This window comes from Mustela nigripes, chromosome 18 (genome assembly GCF_022355385.1).
Source record: "Mustela nigripes isolate SB6536 chromosome 18, MUSNIG.SB6536, whole genome shotgun sequence".
NCBI lineage: Eukaryota > Metazoa > Chordata > Mammalia > Carnivora > Mustelidae > Mustela > Mustela nigripes.
The window spans coordinates 33,465,011-33,483,838 of record NC_081574.1 but is presented as its reverse complement, the minus strand read 5'-3'; the positions used below and the strand labels follow the sequence as shown (position 1 = coordinate 33,483,838).

General features: G+C 42.4%; 1 protein-coding gene across 1 annotated transcript; it reads right to left on the bottom strand.

Annotated features, from left to right (window-relative positions):
* PLPBP (pyridoxal phosphate binding protein) lies at positions 1-15,196 on the bottom strand. Its single transcript, XM_059384178.1, has 8 exons — positions 15,009-15,196; positions 13,267-13,374; positions 13,151-13,186; positions 12,425-12,500; positions 4,839-4,973; positions 3,051-3,193; positions 2,507-2,605; positions 1-1,360 (listed from the first exon to the last, which is right to left on the bottom strand). Exons 1-8 carry the CDS (start codon positions 15,105-15,107, stop codon positions 1,229-1,231), a joined length of 828 nt encoding a protein of 275 aa, XP_059240161.1. The 5' UTR covers positions 15,108-15,196; the 3' UTR covers positions 1-1,228.
* Positions 15,197-18,828: the final 3,632 nt, after the last annotated feature.

The window sequence follows — 18,828 nt, the reverse complement described above, 5'->3', positions numbered from 1 at the left end:
TTAAAAAATAAATACTTTAATTGCTTTGTAATCGGCACAGATGGTATAATTCAAACTCACATTTTTATTTAACACACTCTGAAACATCATATAGCTCTGATTGAAAGAATACAGGCATCATAATGGTTTTAAGTTTTACAAAATTACATTCAGCAGTAGCAACAGGTTCTGAAAGTTATTTCGTGAGATAAAAGACTGGGGCTTGAATAAAGACTGTTATGAGTATCTGAGAATTGTGCTTTCTAGTTTTTGCAGCTCTTGCTACTTTATTAACAACCAAGAAGTTGCAAAATTCTGGCTTATCAGTACAGCAGGGGAGGGGAGGGTATATATAGATGGACCTGGAAAATGCTCTGCAGGGGTGGGAAACTCAAAGCTAGGCCTTGTTGAAACTGTGAGCCTGAACTGGCTTTGAAGGAATTTCTGGGAAGCTATGAGATTCACTGGTCTTTGATAAGAAACCACCAATAACAGGATTATGGTGTAAAAGAAATCACAGCATTAAATTTTCCTCACTGGAGAGCCCAGGGGAGAAAGCTCAAAGCCCTCTCTTGAGGATGATGTTAGAAAGGCTCAAACCCATTTGTTACCTCTGTCATTTTCAGGGTCAATACCACAAGGTGGCCAAAGCCATAAACTCTCATGAGCCATGATTTGGGTTTGGAGCACTGCCTCGAGCCAGTTCCTGGTCACCTATACTGCCATTCCAGAGCACAGATAAATATTTACTGGGTGGGGTGGAAACTGGGGACAGCGATCACTCTGCTCCAGAGCAGCAAAGACAATTAATTACTCACTAGGGGTTTGTGAGAAGAGAATTTTCTATGAGAGGGGACGACAAATGCGAATCCCTCTCACTCTGGTGATTATAGGCATCCGTGGCCACATTTTAACCTGGGGAAGGCATTCATGAGTTGGTTGTTTTTCCTGGGCAAGATTCAAAACTGAACTCAATTCTTGGCTATTGACTTGATATGTGTTCTGCAGAAATGTCTGGATTTCTGAGATCCAATCCAAAGCCACTACCTGAAGTGAACTTCTTGGGTGAGATACTAAGTACAGATGGTTTCCATCCACACACGTCATCATCAGCACGCTCTCTGAGGGTCACAAGGAGAGCACGGCTGTGCTGTAACATAGGGAACATCGAGATGGAAATCCAAATGACTGCATAGTTCGGCCTCCTGGACGGCCCCGGCCCATGCGCCACTGCTGGCTGTGCCTGGCCTCAGTGCGCCTGCGCCACCTCCACTGGTGCCTTCAGGTCGGCTGCTGACTTGTCCAGGGCAGGCTTCTTGGAGTAATCTCGCTCTCCAAAAATGGTGCTTCCTACTCGGACATTCGTAGATCCTACTTCAATCTGAGGGAAAGAAGAGAAAGTACTGGGGCCGAATTTGAAATAAGGCAGCCAACGCTGAAGCCATTCCTGTCACTGTGGCTCACGAGGGGGTCTATGAAGAACGATGATAACGCAGCTGAAGAGGGCCATTGGGCAGTGGTTAACCTTGGGATGATCCTACCTCCAGGGTATGTTTGAGAAATCAGTAAGCCTGTCCATGGCTGTCACCATGATTAGGGAAGACAACTGCTGCTTATCTGGGGCTGGAGTGAGAGGTCACACTCTGACTGAGACATGGTGGCACAATGGACAGGTCTCACAGCCCACAGCCCTTCCTGATGCTCCATGATTAGAGGGAGGAGAAAACCTCCTCCTGGGGCGCCTGTGTGGTCAGTCAGTTAAGTGTCTGCCTTTGGCTCAGGTCATGACCCCAGGGTCCTGGGATTGAGTCCTGCATCAGGCTCCCTGCTCAGGGGGGAGTCTGCTTCTCCCTCTGCCTGTGGCTCCCCGGCTTGTGCTTGTTCTCTTTCTTTCTCTCTTGACAAGTAAATAAATAAAATCTTTATTAAAAAAAAAAAAAGAAAATACCTCCTTCTGATTGAGCATAGGATTGAATTCCATCATACTTATAAACACAAAGTTTTTTTGCACTGTTTCGGTTTATGTGATTTTCCAAGAATGCAACTACTGGATGCACAGAGTCAAGTTTCTACTTTGATTTTTAGCACTTCATCAAGTTATTTACTATCCCAAAAAAGCATATATAATACACTTTAAAAAATAATAGTTAAATATGTATTTTTTAATTTTATTTATTTTTAAGTAATCTCTACACCCACTGTAAGACTTGACCTCATGACCCCAAGATCAAGAGTCATGTGCTCTACTGACTGGGCCAGTCAGGAGCCCCTTCTTAGTTCTTTAGAATCCACTCAGGGAATTGTATTGAGTTAAAAAAAGCTATGTGTCAAAGCTATCATTTCTATACATTTAATTTCAAAAAAGAAGGGGGTGGGGGATGCCGGAACAGGTGAGAGCCACTGCTACTTGGGACCCTATTGCTACGATGAGGCATTTTCAAAGGTTTCTCTGACAAAAACCGCTCCCTGCTGTGGCCTTTCAGACCCTCCCCTTGAGGTGGATAAAGGTCCCCAGGGGGACACTCACAGCATGTTGGAAGTCCATGGACATGCCCATGCTCAGCTCCACCTGCTCAGTGGGGATGCTCAGCTTTTTACACAGCTCCTCTCGGAGGGACAGTAACACCTGACAGAAAGACAAGTGTGAAATTTATTTCATTCCTCCCTTCTCTAAGGATGCCTGAAAGTGGCTAAATCTGAACATCTCTGCCAAAGATTATTGATTCCTTGTGGTTTCAAGCCCTGTCAAAATTTTCAGAAGTTACCGAGTTTTTTTTAGCAAATGCTCCTGCTTTCAAAAACACAAACAAAAAAAGCCCCCCAAAAACAAACAAACAAAAATCAGCCATTGGAAAAGGAAGAAAAGAACTGGTTTTCTCCGAAGGCTGTGTTTTAGCCAGGTTCAAGTGGGGTTGAGAAAGGTCTGTGGGTTTTGGAAACTTATTTTCTTCTACCCTTACAAGAAGAGTTCAGAAGAGGGTCATTTATCATGGCAGCCTGTCTTGCAACAGCATTTCACTAAGATGCTTCCTTAACATGCGAGCAATACCCCCGTCCTTGGCCCCCGGTACCTGGAAGTCTGGATTTGGTCCTTGACTAAGATCATGGCCAAAACTTCCTATGGTCATGAGCCCCACGAATTCCAGGCTGGGGCACTTGGCATTTATGTGTTCCACCACGGCTACTGTCTCTGAAGGCAGAAGGCCATGTTTACCTTCACAAAAAGGAACAGAAGACACTTGTACCAACATGTCTGAAGTAGCCAGAGGAAGGCTTCATTTCTACCCCTTCCTTAAAAAGGTGGTGACTTTTGGGCTAGAGGACTTCTTGGGGAAAAAAAAAAGATTCCTTTGGTGGCCTTTGTTTATGTTGCTTCCCTTCTGGTCAGGAATTGAGTATTAATTATCTGAATCTCAGTGATCTGAGCTGCGAACAGCTAGAGCAGAGGGAAGAGAAAAAAACACTATCTTTCTTGAGACACCAAGAAGACTCACATTGTCAAAATGCCAGATTCACCAGGGAATTCTTTTCCCAGCTCTGGTACATCTATTGTTTTATTAATTTATTAGAGCTGTAAACATTTTAAAATAAAGTATATATCCCAGTTTTCACTAAGTATTTGTAAAATTTAATGGAACTTGCTAATTAACAAATGGAGGAGCAGTCTGTGGTAAATGATGATTTGTTATGCCGTTATAAGGAATATGAATGTTCTCTTTCCCTCATTTATCAAATGGAGATGCTACGAATGTTCACTTGAATCTTTAATTACAGCCTAATATAGCCAATTATCAGGAAATGCTATCATAGACTTCACCTGGAGCCAGTTTCAGACATACCTATACTGATAACATAATATATAATCTAGGTGCGTAAAGAAATAAAAATTGTTACAACTTACAAAACACTTACGTGTCAGGCACATGTGCCAAGTTCTAAGAGCTCTTCACTTAATACAGTAACTATGCAATAAGTACTCTTACTGTCTCCACTCTAAAAATGAGGAAACTGAGGGACAGGGAGGCTCAGTGCCTTGTCCAAGGTCCCACAACTAGAAATTGCGCAACTGGGATTTAAAGCCAGGAAGCCTGGCCTGAGGGCCTATCTGCATTGTGTTCCTTCATGTTACCGTCTGGCGAATCCTGGGGCTCTGCTGGTCGTAAGCAAACGACCGGTCTGTGAACACTTACTGTTAACAAGTGCTAACAAGTGAGATGTGCAGGCTTCCCTGCCAGCAGCTCTGCCCACGTTACCACTTTCAGTCCTGACAACACCCTCTGACGTAGGCACCACTGTGATTATCATGGTCCGCCAAGGAAACTGAGGTACAGAGAGGTTAGGTAACCTGCCTGAGGTTACAATCCTGGAAGGTGTGGGAGCTCAAACCCCAGGTCTGATTTCAAAGCTCCTGCTCTATTCACTATGTTACATTGTCAACCCAAACCCCTTAAAGGTATTCATTAACTGGCGCTCAGGTGACTTCCTTCTTTTCCCTCCTAATGTAACATTAAGTAATTTTTTTAACACCTGAGTGTTACACATGTAACTGTGCTATCTCCTTCAGCAGTGAAGGATTTCTAGGAATTTTCAGGAGATCAAAGATACAGTTCCCTTCTTGGCTTGTCCTATTCTGGGCCACCAAAAAACTAAGAATTAACAAACCACAATGTAAGAAAGAGTTATACATGGACTGGCTTAGATGTCATTGTGCCATCTAGATCCTACAGGAAACAGCTTACTTAAAGGCCTGTGATTTCCTTCTAGACCCTTAGCTATCAGATTCTTAGGCCTGGCATTCTTCCAGACCTTCAGCCATACTAAGGGGAAGAAAAATCTACAATTCAGGTCGGGTCACTTACTCTCCTCTCCACTGGTATTAACCTGGACCATAACCTTTAACCTTTCAGGAGAACTTTTTTTCTGCCATGAACTGTTCACTTTATCTGCCAACTTCACAGAATCCACTGTTTCCAGCATGAAGAGATTGGGGACAGCTGCAACGAGAAAGAGGCAAGGTAATTCTTCATTCACCGTGCCGTAGCAAGCAACATACAACCCATCTTTTTGACTTGGTGGATGGAAGAACGATTTCCCAGAAAGAGAACAAGACAGACTTATGCTCAGACTTCTGAGATGGTTTTACTAGATGTCAGTTTAAATGTCAGCCCACTGCTACCTCACTGGAAAGGATCCATCAGGGAAACAGTGACCTGCCGCAACCAGGAGGCACATGCATTCAAGAGGGCTGGAAATAGTGCAGATTCCCAAGAGCAGGCTTGATGGGACTATACTTCAGTTCACATGCAAGAACCGGGTCAAGATGACAATAAAGAAAGGATAACTATGGAGGCCCCAGTGCTTCCCTGGCAGGATAACGCCATGTTCTTAAACTGTGGGACAGGGGTGCTCTCGTTCAACCAGGACGACAGAATGACAGCTAAGGGAGATGCTGACATCATCGAAACCATCTCTTTTTCCAAAGATGCATGTGACATGAACTATCACTCTTGCCTCAGATACAGAGTGAAGACAGAAGCAGCAATATCAGCAGCTTGCTCTCGTCAAACAGGCAATGTGCTAACAGGTATACATGCATTACTGCTTTTCAATCTTTACCATGGTTCATGAAGCACTATTATTACCTCCACCTTACAGTTGGGGAAACTGAGGCTCAGAAAGGATGAAGGTTTTTTTTTTTTTTTTAAGATTTTATTTATTTATTTGACAGAGAGAGATCACAAGTAGGCAGAGGCAGGCAGAGAGGAAGGGAAGCAGGCTCCCTGCTGAGCAGAGAGCACCATGTGGGGCTCGATCCCAGGACCCTGAGATCATGACCTGAGCCGAAGGCAGAGGCTTTAACCCACTGAACCACCCAGGCGCCCCGAAAGGATGAAGTTTATTCAAGTTTACAAAACTAACAAATATTAGAGCTGTGACTTAAATAATGGCAAACTCCATCATATTTTTTTTTGAAGATTTATTTAAGAGAGAGAGAGAGAGAAAGAGTGTGAATGCTGAGGGGGAGGGGAAGAGGGAGAGGGACAAGCAGACTTCCTGCTGAGCAGGGAGCCCAACATGGGGCTTCATCGCAGGATCCTGAGATGACCATAGCCAAATGCTCAGGTACCCCACAACTCCATGTTTGTTTGTTTTTTCTTTTTTTTAAGGTTTTTCACTTATTTATTTGTGTATGTGTGAGAGGGAGAGAGAAAGCCAGAGCACATAAGCAAAAGGAGCAACAGGCAGAGGGAGAAGCAGGTTCCCTACTGAGCAAGGAACCTGATGTGGGACTCAATCCCAGGACCCTGGGATCATGACCTGAGCAGAAGGCTCAACAGAACGAGCCATCCAGGTGTCCCCTGACTCCATATTCTTAATGTTGAATTTGAGCTTAGGCTACTTTTTTAAATAAAAGTATGTATTTAAAAAATGTACATACTTAAAAAACAGACCAAAAGCAGATATGCTTGATGTGGAGAAAAAATAAGCAATATAGAAGCACATGCAGTAAAAACTCAGTTTCTCACCCTAGAAACTACCACTGTTACCACTGGGCTAAGGATTCTTCCAGATCATTTTAGTGTATTTCCATCCAATCACATAGACCACCCCCCCAGATGTATAATTTATTGTTATTTTTTGGAATGACATATAGATGGGATCATACTGCTTCCCCCGCCCCCAAACCTTTTATATTTAAGTAATCTTTATACCCAACGTGGGACTTGAACTTATAACCCTGAGATCAAGAGTCACACACTTCACTAACTGAGTCAGCCAGGCACTGGATCATAGTAAATGTTTTACGGGTTGCTTGCTTCCAGTTAGCAGTACACGTTGGAGATTTTTTCTACATTAGTACCATAAATCTACTGGTACTTTTAACAACTGCGACATTCCACAGAACAGATGATCACAATTTCCTTAACATTGTTCTTATTAACCTTGTTTGTTTGTTTTTTTTACTACAAAACCAAAGCTTAGAAACAGATCTTTGTGCACATATACAAGTTGCTATAGAATACATGAGTACCAGGAATTGAAGTTACTAGTTAAGGACAAAGTACAATTAAAACTGTGTTAGATACTAGAAATCCAAAAAAGCCCTACCATTTTAGAATCTTCCTGGCAAAATGTGGAGTGCTCATTTACTCATGCTCTCAAACATTGGATATTAGCAGACTTTTTACTTTTTGCAAACCTGATTGGTGAAAAGTAGAATTTATTATTGTATTTTGTATTTCTCTTATTGAGGGTAAGCATTTTTTGTTTGATTACTGGTCTTTTGTATATTTTATCCTTATAAGTGGCCTGTTTCTTAGTTTTTCCCTATGTTTTTCTCATGCATTAAAAAATTCTTTAGGGGTGCCTGGGTGGCTCAGTTGTTAAGCAAGCATATGCCTTCGGCTCAGGTCATGATCCCACGGTTCTGGGATTGAGTTCTGCATCAGGCTCCTTGCTCAGTGGGGAGCCTGCTTCTCCCTCTGCCACTCCCCCTGCTTGTGTTCCCTCTCTTGCTGTCTCTCTCGGTCAAATAAATAAATAAAATCTTTTAAAAAAAAAGTCTTTATATATTATGGACATTAACCTCTTCCCCTTTTAAAAAATATTATTTTACTACCAATCTGTGCTTCCCTTTTGCTTTGACATATGGAAAGCTTTAATTTTTGTGTAAGCAAATGTGCTAATTGTTCCTTTAATGGTTTTCAGACTTTGTTTTATTTAGAAAGGTCTTTCACCAGCCTGAAAAAATAAAAATATCTTCCTATTTTTCTTCTAATACTTCATAATTTTGATTTTCAAGTTAAGATTCTTTAATCTCGGGATACATGGATGGATCAGTTGTTAAGCATCTGTCTTTAGCTCAGGTCATGATCCCAGGGTTCTGGGATCAGATCCCATGTCGGGCTCTCTGCTGGGCAGGAAGCCTGCTTCTCCCTCTCCCACTCCCCTGGATTGTGTTCCCTTTCTCGCTGTCTCTCTCTATCAAATAAATAAATAAAATCTAAAAAAAAAAAAAAATTCTTTAATCTCACTGGAATTTATACTGCAAGGAAGGGAATCTAATTTAATTATTTCTCCAATAAAAAGTTGACTGTCTTGCTGTCCACTTATTAAGTATAAACAGGCTCCCTACTTCCCTCACACCTAATACGAAATAGCTTTTAAAAATAATACAATAGGGATGCCTGGGTGGCTCAGTCGTTAAGCGGCTGCCTTCGGCTCAGGTCATGATCTTGGGGTCCTGGGATGGAGCCCCACATCAGGCTGCCTGCTCAGTGGGAGGCCTGCTTCTCCCTCTCCCTCTACTTGTATTCCCTCTCTCACTGTGTCTCTCTCTGTCAAATAAATAAATAAGATCTTTAAAAAAAAATACAATAGACTTCTACTTTCCAACAAGATGGAAGTATAGGGATCAGATTTACCCTCCCACCTGAACATCGAAATGGACAAAATATATGAAATGGTGATGTAAAAGAACTGAGTATCATGCAGTGAAAGATAGTGATCTCTGAGGGATGAGAAACAAATTAAGTGAGGGCCACAACTGCCCCAGCTAAAGTTTCTAGAATGTGGCACGGGAAAGGCGAATGCAGGAAGAGTGTGGACGTGAGTTGAAGACAGGAACTAAGAATCTGGAAAGACTAAGTAGCTAGAGTTCACAGGGCAGAATTTGGGAGAGGAAAGAGCAGCACACAGAGAGACCACTGGTGAGTTGTGAAGGGCTCCCTTCCAGAACTCGGCTGGGTACAGATCAGTGCATGCATGTAAGGAAATCACTCCTGGCTCAGGACAGAACTGTTTGAAAGGATTAGAAGAAACAGAGCCTGATGTTCACAGAGGGGATGGAATAGTGCCTATTCCCACCAAACAGGCTTAGGATTCATGGGGTACCGGGTAGAGTACATGGAGGGCCTTATCTCAGTAACAGGGAATAATTAGCCCTAAATTGAGCTCTGCTCTAGGCACGCCAACTAATCTTAAAAGCAAGACCTAAAAAGATCAAACCGCCCCAAGTAAGTTAGCTGTGTTCCAAACAAAGGCTCAAAAATATTTATAGGAATATGAAAATTACCAGCTCCCAAAAATAAAATTCACAATATTTGACTGTCCAAAACAAACAAACAAAAAACCCCCCAAAAAACAAAAATCAGACACTCAAAGAAGCAGGAAATATGATACATAATGAGGGGTTAAATCAATCTGCTGAAATTGCCCCAGACTGTCAAAGATGACAGAAGATGATAGAATTAGTAAGCAGCACATTAAAACAGTTACTGTAACCGTGTGCCATATAAAAAAAATGTAGAAGGCCATGGAAGATATAAAAAGACTCAACTGGCATGAAAACCACCATGTAGGAGATGAAAAATCCACTGATGGGATTAATGGCAAATTAGACAATGCTAAAGAAAGGCTTAGTTACCTTGAAGAAATTACCAAAATGAAACACAGACAAGGAAAAAAATAAAAATTAAAATTAAAAAGAGCATCAGTGGGCTCTGGAATCACCTCAAGCAGACCAATAGGTAACTGGAGTCCCCAAAGAAGAAAAGAAAGGGGGAAGCAAAAAATATATGTGAACAAATAGTTGAAAAATTTCTAAAACTTGATTAGAACCCCAGATCCAAGAAGCTCAACGAACCCCAAGCACAAGAAATGTGGAAAAAAAAAAATTACACCAAGGCATATCATAATTAAATTGCTCAAAGTCAGTGATAACAAGAAAACCTTGCAAGTAGCTAAAGGAAAAAAAAAAAACAAAAAACATGTCACATACAGAGGAACAAAGATAAGGACGACATTATATTTCTTATTGGAAACAGTCTAAGTAAAGACAGTGGAGCAATATAAAGTATTGAATGAAAAAACCATTAAGCTAAAGCTCTATGGTCTGCAAAAGTACCTTTGAAAAATAAAGGTGAAGGTACAAAAAAGTTCAATGGAAAAGAATGAAGTGGCACCACCCTTTTCCTTAGGCTATACATAAAAATTAACTCAAAAAGACCCAAAGGTAAGAGCTAACACGATAAAACTCTCAGAAGAAAATAGGAGCAAATCTTTGAGACTCTGGGGGCATCTGGCTGGCTCAAACGGTAGAGCATCTGACTCTCCATCTCAGGGTTGTGAGTTCAAGCCCCATATTGGGCACAGAGATTACTTAAGAAAAAAAAAATCTTTGTGACCTTGGATTTCTTAGCGATAGTACCAATAGCACATGCCACAAAAGAAAAAAGATACCATTCCCATGGAATGGGAGAATGTATTTGCAAATCATATACAGCATAAAGGACTGGTACCTAGGATATATAAAAGAAATTTTATAACTTGATAATAAAAAGACCCAATTAGGATATGGACATTGGGGGGAGGGTATGTGCTATGATGAGTGCTGTGAAATGTGTAAACCTGGCGATTCACAGACCTGTACCCCTGGGGATAAAAATACATTATATGTTGGGGCGCCTGGGTGGCTCAGTGGGTTAAGCCGCTGCCTTCGGCTCAGGTCATGATCTCAGAGTCCTGGGATCGAGTCCCGCATCGGGCTCTCTGCTTGGCAGAGAGCCTGCTTCCCTCTCTCTCTCTCTCTCTGGCTGCCTCTCCGTCTACTTGTGATTTCTCTCTGTCAAATTAATAAATAAAATCTTTAAAAAAAAAAAAATACATTATATGTTTATTCAAAAGAAAAGAGTCAAACACACACACACACACACACACACACACACACACACACAAGACCCAATTAAAAAACACATAAGGATCTGAATAGACATTTCTCCAAGAAGATGTACAAATGGCCAATAAACACATGAAAAAATGCTCAACTTCATTTGTCATTAGGGAAATGCAAATCAAACCACAATGTAATACCATTTCACATATTTTTTATTACTCCACTTTATCTTCTTTGCTGATTTATTAGCTATAATTTTCTATTGTGTTATTTTATTGGTTGATTTATTTTATTTTTTTAAGTAAGCTCTATGCCCAAGTGTGGGGCTTGAACTTATGACCCAAGTGTGAGGCTTGAACTTATGACCCTGAGATCAAGTTGTATGCTATACCAACTGAGCCAGTCAGGCACCTTTATTGGTTGCTTTAAAGTTGAACTTAGACACAGTCTACCTTAAAATGATGTCATACCACTTAATATAAAGTTTAAGAACCTTATAATAGTGTACTTCTGTTTCTTACTTTCCATTTTGTATGTCACTGTTTCAATTCACTTTACTTTGTCATGTTATAAATCCCATAATACATCATTATTTTTGTTTATATAACATATTATACTAATAGAACAGCAGAGAAAAATTAATGAAACTAAAAGTAGTTATCAGAGAAGACTGATAAACCTCTAGCCAGATGGATTAGAAAAAAAAGAGAAGACAAATGACCAACATCAGGAATGAGTTGACATCACTACAGATTCTACAGGTATTAAAAGGATAATAAAGAGATATTACTAACAACTTAATGCTCATAAATTTATTACTTTAGGTGAAATGGGCAAATTCCTCTAAAAACATAAAGTAACAAAGCTCACACAAGAAAAAACAGCTTATGTGAAGTCTATTAACAAAACTGAAACTATAGTTAAAAACCTTCTTACAGGGTGCCTGGATGGCTCAGTTGGTTGTTGGGCAACTGTCTTTGGCTCAGATCATGATTCTGGAGTCCCAGGATCAAGTCTTGCATCAGGCTCCCTGCTAGGCAGGGAGCCTGCTTCTTCCTCTGACCCTCCCCACTCTCATGCTCTCTCTCTCAAATAAATAAATAAAATCTTTAAAAAACAAAACAAAACCCAAAACCCTCCTACAAAGAAACGCCAGGCCTCACTGATGAATTCTACCAAGCAGTTAAGGAAGGGACAATACCAATTCCACACAAACTCTTTCAAAAGACTGAAGAAGTGGGAGTACTTTCCAGTTCTATTAGGCCAGTATTATTTTTATTAAACCTAAAAAAAGATATTACAAGAAAATGACAGCCCAATGTCCCTTTTGAATGTAGATGCAAACATTCTAAGCAAAACTTAATAAAGCAAATGCAACAGTAAAAGGATAATACTGCCCGACCAAGTGAGCCTATTCCTAGGAATGCAGAGGTAGTTTAACATTTGAAAATCAATAAATGTAATTCAACATGTTAATAAACTGAAAAAGAAAATCACAGGATCATTTCAATGGATGCAGGAAAGGCATCTGACAAAATCTAACATTGATTCTATTTTTCTCAGGGTCCTGGGATCGAGCCCCACATTGGGCTTGATCCCAGAACCCTGGGATCATTACCTGAGCTGAAGGCAGAGGCTTTAACCCACTGAGCCACCCAGGTGCCCCGAATTAGGACTATTCTAAAAGCTGTTCCTTTTGCCACACAGAAAGTAGTGTAAGTAATATAATGGTAGAGAGATTTTGTCTCCATATTTCGAATTTTATCTTACCCATCAATTTGTTGACATTTTGTTTCTGTAGGTGGCCAATGAAGTGCCATTTGATCTCAGGACACGAAGACAGAATCTGCAGAGAAAAAGGTTTGACTAGATGTTATGACTAGAATTTATGAAGGCTTTGCTGGCGCAAATACCTTACACATTTCCTTCTGTCTTTTCGTGTCTATCCAACAAACCACTATCACCATCGTTAGCCAGGCTCCAAAGGATACTTAGAGAAAAACCCAAGGCTTCTTCTACTCTGTTTCTCTTGCTTGTTCCCATCAGCTCCCTCCTTCTTTTAGATATCATCCATTAAAGATGAACTGATTATGGAGTACCTGGCTGGCTCAGTCAGTAGAGCACATGACTCTAGATCTTAGGGTCATGAATTCAAGCCACACACTGGGTGTGGAGCCTACTTCAAAAAGACAAAACAAAACAACAACAACAACAAAACAAAGGATGAACTGACTAAAGGTTTCAAACCTCAAAAGGACCCAGGATTACAGCAAGCTCCTAAATCACCACATCCAAAAAGCTGCAGAGGAGAAAACTATAGTCTTAGTTTTAATAAAGAAAGAAAATGTAGCTGAGAAATACTTGGAGTTCAAAATGATTACTGACATTTCTACTACCAGCTGATGATCCTGTAAAACTCAACCACCAAAATGGGTCTAACTTTCAGCTGAAGGGCCAAGAATAGACACAAACTCCAAAATTCAGATATCCACTTACTTTAGGATTCGATGCTTTTTCTAGCAGTTCTTGAACCTAAAGGGTAAAAACAGAACGAATCAGAAGCCTGACAATCACGACTCTTCCAAAAAGGCAGACTGGAAAAGGACTCTTACATAGTTCTCCCCGAAAGTACGCTGGCCATGACTGTAGGCTTCAATCACCATGTCTGCAGGTTTGGTTTTGCTGACTGCTACCAGCCGGGGCTGGATGGCTGGGAGATCCTGCCAAGAGGGAAAAGAGCCAAATGAGTGAATGTTTAGGAATATTATTCCAGTAAGTTCTATAAGACGGATCCCAAAGAATCAATTGGCGTAGGTCTTAATGTGACATTAGGTAAGCTCCGTTATTTCAATACTGGAGGGAGACCAGTACCAAATGTTGATTGAATGTCTTTCAAATGTATGGTGTGTTAGCTACTTTATTATTATTATTTTTTTAAAGATTTTACTTAATCATTTGAGAGAGAAAGAGAGAGTGAGAGCTTGCATACACAAGTGGAGGGCGCGGCGAGAGAGAGGGAGAAGCACACTCTACTGAGCAGGGAGCCTGATGTGGGGCTCCATCCCGGGACCCTGGGATCATGACCTGAGCCAAAGGCTGACACTTAACCCACTGAGCCACCCAGGCGCCCTGTGTTAGCTACTTGAACATCTACTCTCAGGAGAACTGGGAAGGTAAGTAAAAGCAGTATTTCCTTAAAATGCAGTCTTTAACCAACTGCATCAGCATCATCTGGGTACCACTGCAGACCTACTGAATCTGAATCTCTGGGGCTGGAGTCTGAGCATCTGCTTTTAACACAATCTCTCCAGATGATGCTCTTGCACATTAACGTTGGAGGTTTAAGAATCACTTCATTAAGGAAAGGCATTACCCTCTCACTAGAGGGGGTGTCCCTGCTGGCTTCTGAAACTCCACAGTTAGGTTCTGGAAACTCATTCTGGTCCTGATATATTCGTGACATGTATTAGGGAGAATCACTGAGAATCCCAGAACATCAACGCCGGCAGGGAGCTTAAAGCAATGAGAGCTTATTCCATTGCCTAGGGCAGATGAGGAAACTCCGGACCAGAGTAGTTAAGTGACTGAGCTCAAGGTACATCTTATTAGTAGCCAAGGAAAGACTATACCAATTGAGGTCGTCTTGCCTCCAGGACGGAATTCGGAATTCTGACACCATCAATGCTTGATCAGAGAAACTCTGACCTTTCTGTTCAGTTATGTCTCACTCCACACCATTCAGCTTAAATTTACAGGGAGGGGAGCAAACACTGACGCTTGATCTAATTAAATAAAGTCCAAGAGGAGACAATATAAGGAGGGGGTCGGAGTTTCCCTTTAAAGTGCTTGGGACTGGATGTCAGTTCCCTCCTGCCCCAAACGTCCTAGCGCAGCTCTGGTGTCGACTATTACTGAGCGACCGCGAGCTGTTAGACGTCGCCGCAAAAGCGATCTCAGGAGACCTGGCCCTCTCTGGGTGCTCTCGGGGACGTCTTCTCTTGCATGTTCTGGGCACCGGACCGGCGCTGCTCCCGTCCGCTAAGGCCGCGGACTCCTTAACAAGGCGGGTGGGCAACAGCCGCGATGTCGGGGACATCATTTTCTGGGTTAAGTGGACACCTTCTGCTCCAACGGAACCAACCTCCAGAAAACCTGTCAGACTCACCGCGAGGTCGCTGAGGAAACCCTTCGCTAGCCTTGCGGGGGCTCTGCAACCCGCGCCGCCGCCAAGGCAGCTGGACGGCTCCCTCCCCGCCGGGAGACCCCCTCTGCGTCACCGTGACGACCCATTCCCAGGCAGGTGTCCCCTTCTCAGAGCAGCCGCCCACCGTCCCCACGCTGTCTCCCTCCTCACCCGCGGCCGCCGCGCCACCGCCTGCTGCACGCGCTCGTTCACCGCCCGCAATGCGAACCCGACTCCCAGCTCTGCCGACATGCTGCCAGCTCTCCACATCCCCAGGGACCTACACCGAGGGCGGACGGCCCCCCGCCCCGCACCCCAAGGCTGAGACAGCTTTCCGGTCCCGCCCAGCTCGCGTCTTGTGTGGCCCAATCGCCGCTCACCACCGAGTCGTCTCACCCAATCGACACTGGGCCGGGGGCGGGCCGAGGGCGGGATGGCGGGAGACCCCGCCCCGCGGCGCCGGCCATCTTGGAGAGGCGGCTCTGGCCTTGCTGGGCAACTACGGGCCGGACTCTGGACGCTGGGGCGGGGGGAGGCCTTCCAGTGCTCCCCGGCGAGCCTTCCACGTCCACTATGCGCCTGAGCCGCCGGATGTGGGACCTTTCTGACGGGAAAAAAAGAAAAAGCGTGTTCCGAGGTTCTCGTCCTTTTCCAAATGCCCCCCGGATTTGCGCTTCCCTGGCGTTCAAAGAGCTGTGAACTGAGATTTCCGCGCGGGAGACGTGGCTTTGGGTGTCTCAGATGAGTCTCATGAGGAACCGATAAAACTTTCTAAAGAACACGGCCCGAGTCAAATGCATGTTTTTGTCATCCTTGAAACAGTGCTTGTCCAATGGAAATATGCGAGCCACACAAGTCATTAGGAATTCTCAATGGGCACACAAAAAGTAAAACATTTTCATGAATACACTTAATTCAGTATCTCCAAAGCAGGGTTTCACTCTGCAACCAATAGGGACACTTAACTGAGTTTCTTTAAAGATTTTATTTATTTATTTGACAGAGAGATCACAAGCAGATGGAGAGGCAGGCAGAGAGAGAGAGAGAGAGAGAGAGAGAGGGAAGCAGGCTCTCTGCTCAGCAGGGACTCGATCCCAGGACCCTGAGATCATGACCCAGAGCCAAAGGCAGCAGCCCAACCCAATGAGCCACCCAGGCGCCCCTGTGGATTCATTTCTAAGATGCTTTTCACCTCTAAAATTCTATAACCTTATGAAAATGGAAGTAAAGACAAAAAGATCAGGGTGACCCCGGTCTCATCATTTCACATTTTTCAATGTCTTTACTTCTCAGCTATGCTTTTGAATGAATTTCATTCCACTTTTTTCTCCTTATTTTCGTTTTCAGTGTCTTCTCTTCCACTTCCTGGGACATCAACCATCTCATTTAACACCTCATTCTTCCCTAATCCTTGAAAAATAGAGGTCCACAATCACTTCATCACCTGTAACTGTCTTCAAATTGCTCCCCACGGTTTGCAGGGACAAAGAGGAAGAGAGAAAGATTAAAAAGCCAAATACCCAGAGGAACAGATTTTATAAGTAATTTTATAAAATCTAGTATAGTTGTTCACCATCAATGTCATCAAGTATTTAAAACATGCACTTCTGTTGTCTGAGGCCCTGAATTATGAGAAAAACATTCATACTTCCTTCTGAGCTTACTGTGATTCTTTTGGGAGATTAAAAAAAGAGAAAATAATAGAAAATTACAGTTGCCTGGTTACTTGGCTCTAAAGAGAAATGGAGAAATAATGCCCATGTCCTAATTCAAATGAATTGAGGTAGAGGAGCCCTGACAACAATCCCTCAGCAAACATACTGTCACATTTGGCTTTTGAAATGCGAATATAGATTCTAGAACCACAGACCTGGGCAGAACCTTTAGAGAACATTGGATCTTTCATATAGAAAGAATGACATTGAAACCATCACAAACAGCACAGACCCTCCCCAAGAAGACCGTCTGAGAAGAAAACATTATTCCTATCAATCCCTGGGTATCTTTTTCCTTTTTTAAGATTTTATTTATTTAACAGAGAGAGACACAGCAAGAGAGGAAACACAAGCAGGGTGAGTGGGAGAGGGAGAAGCAGGCTTCTGGCCAAGCAGGGAGCATGATTCGGGGCTTAATGTGGGGCTCGATCCCAAGACCCTGGGATCATGACCTGAGCCGAAGGCAGACATATAACCACTGAGCCACCCAGGCGCCCCTGAATTTACTTTCTATTTGCACATGACTACTTCTCCTGATTTCAAGTTTTAGCCAATCTTACCTTAAGTGAAATCTTTTAAAATACTCTACTGTGCAAGCTAATTTCCTCTTCACTGGTCTCAAAGGAGCTAGAGAATACCTAGCCAACCCTTGTGCAACTTTTATAAAGTGAAGTCATTAAATTCCCCTTCCACCTTTTATGGGGTCAACTTATGGGTTTTATTTTTTTTAATTTTTAAAAAACTTTATTTTTTGAGAGAGAGAGAGTGAGCAAGAGAGAGACAGACAGCATGAGCTGGGGGCACGGGAAGCAGAGGGGAAGGGAGAAGCAGAATCTCCACTGAGCAGGAAGCCTGATGCGGGACTCATTCAAGGGTGACCCTGGGATCATGACCTAAGTCAAAGATAGACATTTAACCAACTGAACCACCTAGGCACCCCTGGCTTCTTTTTCTTTTTTTACTTTTTAAATTTTGGTTTTAACATTTTGTTTTGCTAGCCTCCTCTTAAAGTCTTTTTTTCCCAAACTGGGAATTCCTCTCAAGAGGGCCAAACCTGCTTCATTTGTACATGGGACATTTTTGTAGATAGTATTCTCAGTACTGTTTGCTGCATTCCAATATTGTTCCCTTTTTCCTCTCTGCACTATGCAACCTGTAATCTTACTCTGTTATCCCATTTGTTCGATTTTCCACTTAGTGGTACCCACTGAATATTTGTGTGCTCTCTAGCCTGTTTTCCCAGATGACTGAAAACGTCATATATGGCAGACCCAGTGCTAACCCCTTCACACACAGAATTTCATTTAATCCACTCAACCCATTTTATAGATGAAGAAAGTGATTTTCAGAGAAGGTAAAGAATTTATTTTAAGGGGTGCCTGGGTGGCTCAGTCATTGGGTGTCTGCTTTCAGCTCAGGTCATGATTCCAGGGTCCTGGGATCGAGCCCTTTGTTGGGCAGGCCTGCTTCTCCCTCTCCCACTCCCCCTGCTTGTGTTTCCTCTCTCGTTGTCTCTGTCAAATAAATAGAATCTTTGTCTCTGTCAAATAAATAAACAGAATCTTTAAAAAGAAAAAAAAATTATTTAATACCATACACATAGGAAGTGGTCGAGCAGGGACCTGAATCACGACAGTCTAACCCCGGGGACTATATTCTTAACTTACCTATTCAACTGGAAGTTCATATTGTGTATGTAGTGGTTCGCACACCAACAGAGAAAGTCTGAGAGCACCATTAAAAACCCAAGAAAGCCTGGGCTTGGGTTGCCACGTTTGGCAAATAAAAATACAGGCTAATTAGTTAAATGTGCATGTCATATAAATAATTTTTTACTATGTCTCCTGCTATACTTGAGACATACTTATACAAAAAGTTATTAGTTGTTGATACAAAATTCAAATTGGACCAAGCATCGTGTATTTTACTTGGCAGCTTTAGGCTGGGCAACTTTCCAGAGTAGAGACTGGGACTTTCTGACTGAATTGGTATCAAAATGAGTTCTGGGTCAACTGAAATGATCTCTACCCTTGGGGCCAGAATTGCAGCAGTGAATGGATTCTTTAAAATGATAAATTTCCATAGCACCTACCAAGAATCATGCCATGTTTACAAATTAGTTGTTTATTGTTTCTACATTAATAATGGGGGTATTCATCTGAATATATTTTTAGGGTGATCTTGCACTCCATGCACTAGGGAGGGATGTTTTATTTCTTTGTATCACCTATCCTAATATTAGCTATCGCTAAATTTCACTTTAATAAAAAAGTAAA

Coding starts and splice junctions, on each gene's coding strand:
- PLPBP (XM_059384178.1), bottom strand. CDS start 15,107: ATGTGGAGAGCTGGCAGCATGTCGGCAGAGCTGGGAGTCGGGTTCGCA. Junction 12,501..13,150: donor AAAAAGCATCGAATCCTAAA/GTAAGTGGATAT, acceptor TTTTCTCTGCAG/ATTCTGTCTTCGTGTCCTGA. Junction 2,606..3,050: donor GACCAAATCCAGACTTCCAG/GTACCGGGGGCC, acceptor TCTTTCTGTCAG/GTGTTACTGTCCCTCCGAGA.